The 5978-nt window shown below is 33.9% G+C and overlaps 1 protein-coding gene across 6 annotated transcripts in view; it reads left to right on the top strand.

Annotated features, from left to right (window-relative positions):
• Window positions 1-3744, top strand: part of LOC110110057 (ubiquitin-like-specific protease 1D) — a 52153-nt gene extending 48409 nt beyond the window's left edge. For all 6 annotated transcript variants that reach the window (XM_020841352.2, XM_020841351.2, XM_020841350.2 and 3 more), the window contains 4 exons: window positions 1447-1569; window positions 2260-2371; window positions 3379-3486; window positions 3589-3744. In XM_020841352.2, coding sequence (XP_020697011.1) covers window positions 1447-1569; window positions 2260-2371; window positions 3379-3486; window positions 3589-3729 — 484 coding nt within the window. In that variant the 3' untranslated portion in view covers window positions 3730-3744. The remainder of the gene's footprint in view (window positions 1-1446; window positions 1570-2259; window positions 2372-3378; window positions 3487-3588) is intronic.
• The last annotated feature ends 2234 nt before the right edge of the window (window positions 3745-5978 follow it).

Raw genomic sequence — 5978 nt, 5'->3', positions numbered from 1 at the left:
TTTACCCCGGAACTTAATTCCGTTAAAACTCTCTCGCCAAGCAAAACAATCAGTAGCAGCGGGGAAGCCGTGGCTGAATTTTCAGAGCCCACACAAATCTCTAGACGTTGCTAGAGCCCAAACAAACTAAGAGATCTCTAATTTCAGCCAAATTCAAGATGTCCTAACCCTAGGAAAATCAACTATTTGTTGCATACAATTAAAAAGTTTAATCTTTAAAATGCATAAAATTCAAAAGGAAACCTCTAAACAGTCCCTACATTCATATTTCCCTCCCAAATCCCTCAAAAAGCCTTCCAAAACAGCTCCCTAACCCTTGTGGCTTTTGTTCGGCGCGTACAACAAATTCAAGATGCCCTAAGCCTAGGAAAACCAACTATTTTTTGCATACAATTAAAAAGTTTAATCTTTAAAATGCATACAATTCAAAAGGAAATCTCTAAACAGTCCTTACATTCATATTTCTCTCCTAAATCCCTCAAAAAGCCTTCCAAAACAGCTCCCTAACCATTGTGGTTTGCGTTCGGCGCATACAGGAGGCGGACATTTCCGTACCCCTGTTTGCTTAAGCCGGTCCCTTCAGACCGGCTGGACCGGTCTAACATGATGCTTCTCAATATTACTTTGTGCTTCCAATAGCCAAGTTTTGTAAGCCGAGTTATATCAAACATCTGCCTAATTATCAACATTGTTTTCTTTTTAGTCCCTTTCAAGTTTCATTCCAATACAATTAAACTAATGGTCGTAGTGGCCACTTAACATAAATGAAATATAATAAATAAGAATGAAAGGGTTTGTCAAGCTTGGAATTATTGCCAAGGTGCTCAGCCAAGGATAGTTGGATCAATTAGGTTCACTTCAAGTTGCCCGGTCAGCATCAGATCAAATTCCTTTGATGATCCTTCATCACAAGTTGTACCCTTACTCTACAGATCATTGGTTCAAAAACATAGGTGGGGTGGGCTGCACTTTTTGCAAGAGAGGGTTTGTTTAGCATGGGGAGGTGGGTGGAGGAGACTCCTTCCACTGATGTTTTTTAGAGATACGAACTCACTCACTGTAATCTAGCTAGATTTAACCAAATAAATTTACAAATGTTGTCTTTGAATACCGGATGCTTCTTATTTATTTTTTGTCATTGTATTATTTTTAGTAGCAATTTGTATTTTTGGCTGAAATCAAGTTTATTTTGGTCAATTATTTGAAACAATTGAATCTGCCGATATATTTGAAACTTGGCTAGAATTTATTCAATAATGTGCATCTCTTTTGTCTGTATATATCTTAATGCTGTGATAGTATTTTTTTTAAGTGTGAGTTGAGCCCTTCAGTCAAATAAAGTGTTTGATTTTGATCGATGGGAATTTGCTTTTCTTTGGAAGAGTTTAGTGTTTTCTGCTCGGCTTAACACTGTACAAGTTTTTTCTTTTGTTCGCGTGGAATCAGTTCGCATTGGAGCTTGGTGATCATCTGTAACCCAGGAAAGGAAGATAACTCTGGTACTCTTATACTTCATTTGGATTCATTAGGTCTTCATTCAAGCCAACAAATCTCTCGCATTGTTTCTGAGTAAGTTTTGTTGCAATATTATGTGTTATTGTACTTTTGGAGAACTCATTTGAATTGTACTTTATCTGACATTTGTTGATATGCAATCACTGGTTACTGCCACTAGTTCGATGGACTGTCTGAGTTTAACTTGAAAGTGAATGGTTTTCTGGGATCGTTTCATCTGATAACAGTTGTGGGTGTTCTTTTTCCATGCCTTACTTAAGTCAAAGCTGTTAAGTGTTAAGTGAGCTCTCACTTGACAGAAATCCTGCAGAAGTCCCACTGAGGAATCTGACTGCAAGTAATAAGATTGTTATTGTTGCTAACTTTCATAAAAGACTAAATATGCATACAATTATATATGTTATTCTATAAGATGTTTCGCATGATTTTCAGATGTATACAATCAATAAAGTCAATTAACTACAATGTGTTCTTTGTTGTTCAACATCATTATGGTTCAGAAATTGTTTTAATATAGCTTTTAAGTTCTTTTGCTAATATCCATTCATGATTTCTATACTCGGCATGTCTTGCTAATAAATATGCATCATGCACGCTGGATATGAAATGCTTTTTTCTCCCTTATCATTATTGCCACTGTTAATCCAAGCACTCTATGCTTGAAATTTTTTGTTAAATTCTGCATCTTTTACTTTTTATCAGACTGGAAAGTTCTTGTTAAACTGAAACATTTCTGTATTTTAGCTTCCTCAAAGAGGAGTGGAACTATATGAGCCAAAATCCTACTGCTGATTTTCCTTTCCGAGGACATATATGGCAACATGTTCCTCTCCGGATTGATAAGAAGAAAGTCATGGTACAGTATGGCATATATTAGCATATTGGCATTATTCATTTCTGAATTTTTTTTTGTTGCTTTGTTCTTGTCATAGTCTAATTTTGAAGCCTAGGATTTTTTTTTTTTTCTTTGCTTGGCTTTCATAGAGACCAAACTCTTCTAGTTCTTATTTCATTTGGGCGGGCAGAAGTGAAGTTACTGGGAGCCAATTAACATGGGAAGCATGTAGCTTAGTAGGTGCAGTACATTTAGATCAGCAGCAGCTGTAAATATCCCTGCATATTTATTGACAAGTTGTATGAATGTTGACTATATTTTGCAACATTGCCATCTAATTTGGTTCTTATATTTTCTTAGGCTGGAGTGAGGAACTCTTGAAATGAATGTATCTGCAAAGATTATTCCCTTTTTTATCAATTATTGTTTTTATGATCTACAAGTCAAATAAGTTGAAAGAAAAAAAAATGTAATGTTTACAAGCAAGTTATAAAGTCCTTTCCATACAATTTGGTTCTTGAATCGCCAGATGAATGCATCAGCAAACTTAATTTGTTTTACATCTTATCAAACAACCATTTGAATGATCTGCAACTCAAAGAAGAAAGAAGGTTTGTTATGATATCTAGTGATGCTCAAACTATAATCATTTTCAGTGTCTTTGGCAGTGTGCAGCATTTGATTATATTTTTTTGAAAGACGAACAAACCTTTAATTGTATTAACTTCCTCTAAGCTTTACTAGACTAAGGCTTTGTTTGGGACGGCTTTCTTCTTGCTTCTTAAAGCAGCTTTTTAGTACAAAATTAAAAATTTTTGTACGAGAAAGTTGCTTTAAAAAGCAGAAAGAAAGCCGTCCCAAACGAAGCCTAAGTTACTAACTAAAATTGATGGCCTGTTGATATCAAACTATCAAACCAATCTTTACAATTTTTCAACCTATGCAAAAGCAAAATATCCTGAGGTTTGCTGAGATTATTTATTATAATGCATCACTTATCAGGAACTAATAAACCATGCAACTTTCAGGTCCCACAACAGAAAAACGAGTATGATTGTGGCATCTTCGTTCTTTACTTCATCAAGCGTTTCCTGGAGGAAGCTCCTCAAAGGCTGAGAAAGCCTGATCTTTCTATGGTCACAAATCTCAAAACTTTTTTTTTTTTTTTAAACTTCGTTGAGTATATTACCATCTTCTGCTGCACTATTTTTCAACTCTTGCAAACTTTTGATTTACAGTTTCATGCAAAGTGGTTCAAACCTGCAGAGGCTTCAAGCTTAAGGATAACAATTCGAGATTTACTTAATGAAGAATTCAGCAAGTCCATGATTCCAATAGTAGAATCATCATTGTGCTCTAATACATGGGATATTTCATGAAGAAAAGCTCTCAAATAGAGACTTTTTTTTGCAAGTACTATGGATGGATAAGGATGGTTCGTAGTTCCATAACTTTGTAAGAAAAGTCAGGTAGGAGAACTACTAGTTAGATCAGATAGTCAATGTGGAGTTATATAGCTTGTGCAATACTATTGCCCTGCTGCATAGTCTATATAAAATGGCTAGAGGCCATTCATGTATATATCATAGAAAAATCCACAGCTCAGATACATGCTGCTTTAGTGCATCTTTGATTTTGCTTCTCTTTGGTGAAGTTTATTTGAAAATTTTAGGTTTTGTTTGGGACAATTTTTTTTCTGCTTCTTAGATCCGGATACAAATTTAGGTCCGCTCCCGCTTTTCCTTCCTCTGGAATCTGCTCCCCCTCTTATGTCGCTCGCAGAAAAAAGGAGCCAAAACCCCCAGCCCACTTGACTTCACTCAACATAACCAGTCGACCTGACGCCTCACCCGGCCTCCATCTCCTTCCCTTGAGTGGTGAATGCCAAGTAGTGAGTATATTAACAGAAGGATATTTGTAAATAAATAACAATAAAAGTTTTAAACGGGTACTTGATTTGAAGATGTGTGTTGTTGTATCTTAGATACGATCAGAAATGTTTAAATTGAAGATTTCATGTTTTTGCATCTTAAGTCCGACCATAAAGAGCTTACTTTATTTGAACATCTAGCATTGTCGTATCTTAGATCCGGCCAGAAAGAATCAATGGCAAGTGTCGTCTCAACCTCACAAAGAGGACGGGTGCCGGAAGGCTGACAAAGAGAAAAATTTTATTAAATAAAATTAACTATAAGCAACATGTACTTTGATTTGAAGAATTGCGTCGTTGTATCTTAAATCCGGCCAAAAAATTTTGAATGGAAGACCTTGTGACATGGTATCTTAGATTAATTTCAAACAAATGTGTATTTTTAAATGATTTAAAATGTGTATAGCTAATTAATTATCATTACAATAATTAAAAAACAGGGTCTGCATCACTAAGTTGTGCAGGAGTTTTCAATCAATTGAAACTTACCAAATAAGTGAGGGGGGGAAATATTTCAATTCGCATAAGTCATTAAACAAATAATAATGCACCCAATAATGACTTACAAGGTAGTTGCCTGTGACAATCAAATAATAAAACAATATTAAATCAATCCGTATCTAACAATGTAGGTTGTTTCAATGGCAAAGAGCTCAGCCTGAAATCTTATTGTTCCCGCATATAATCCGATCGTCACTTTTGATTTCTAAATTCAAATGTCAGAAAATGCTGCGTAGATCAAGGTGAACGCCTAATCAAAAATCTATAGAGATATTTAGTTTAAAGTCCATATTAGGGATTCAAAGACTATCTAAATGAAACTCATCATAAAACATAAGCTCTTAATTTTAGTGCTTGCATATTATCCATTGTTGAACCTGATTCTCTATTAGCTGGAAAATAGAGCTGACTACATTCAAATAACTTATTATTTAACACCTCGATGATGATCATATTGATAGAAAATTTCAACTGTAGGAGACCCTATTTTCAAAATTCTCAAACCTCAAAGAAAAACACAAATCTTTCAAAGTGATTTGTCGTCACCCTGATGATGGTCGTGTTGATAAAAAATCTCAACCGGAGGGGACCACAAACTTTTAAGATACCTCACAAATTCCTACAAAATACAGATATTTTCAAATGAGAATCATATCACCTTGATGATGGTCGCATTGAATATAAATCTCAATCAAAGATGTCAATACTCAAATCCTATTAAAAAATTATATTATCTTAAAAAAAGCCTTTTAAAAAATTATGTTTAATTGATATTTTATTAATAATTTTATCTTTTAATAAATAAGATTTTAAAAGATAAAAAATTACGAAAACTAAAATTCTTTTTAAAAAATCAAAATCAAAAACTGATTTTATCTTTGAATTTTCTTTTGACTATAAAAAAATTATGGGTAATGCCGATTGATGAAGTGACCTTAAGCATTCCTAGCGGTATGCAAAGAGAGGTCGTGATGATATCATCTACGTCCATACCGGAGTAGATGCTGCATACAACCACCCCTTAAATTATTTTGATGGTTTTTAAATATCTAATAATATTACTTTTAAAATTTTAAATATCTAATATCCCCTCAAATAGTTACAATTCTAAAATTAAATTATTCAAAAAAAACTATTTTAAGAAACAATAAAAAAATTATCCCAAAAAAAATCATAATCTAACACAATTTTAGAGAC

This window comes from Dendrobium catenatum, unplaced genomic scaffold, assembly GCF_001605985.2.
Source record: "Dendrobium catenatum unplaced genomic scaffold, ASM160598v2 fragScaff_scaffold_1220, whole genome shotgun sequence".
Taxonomy (NCBI): Eukaryota; Viridiplantae; Streptophyta; class Magnoliopsida; order Asparagales; family Orchidaceae; genus Dendrobium; species Dendrobium catenatum.
The sequence above is the reverse complement of the archived record's forward strand: the minus strand, read 5'-3'. Positions and strand labels throughout refer to the sequence as shown.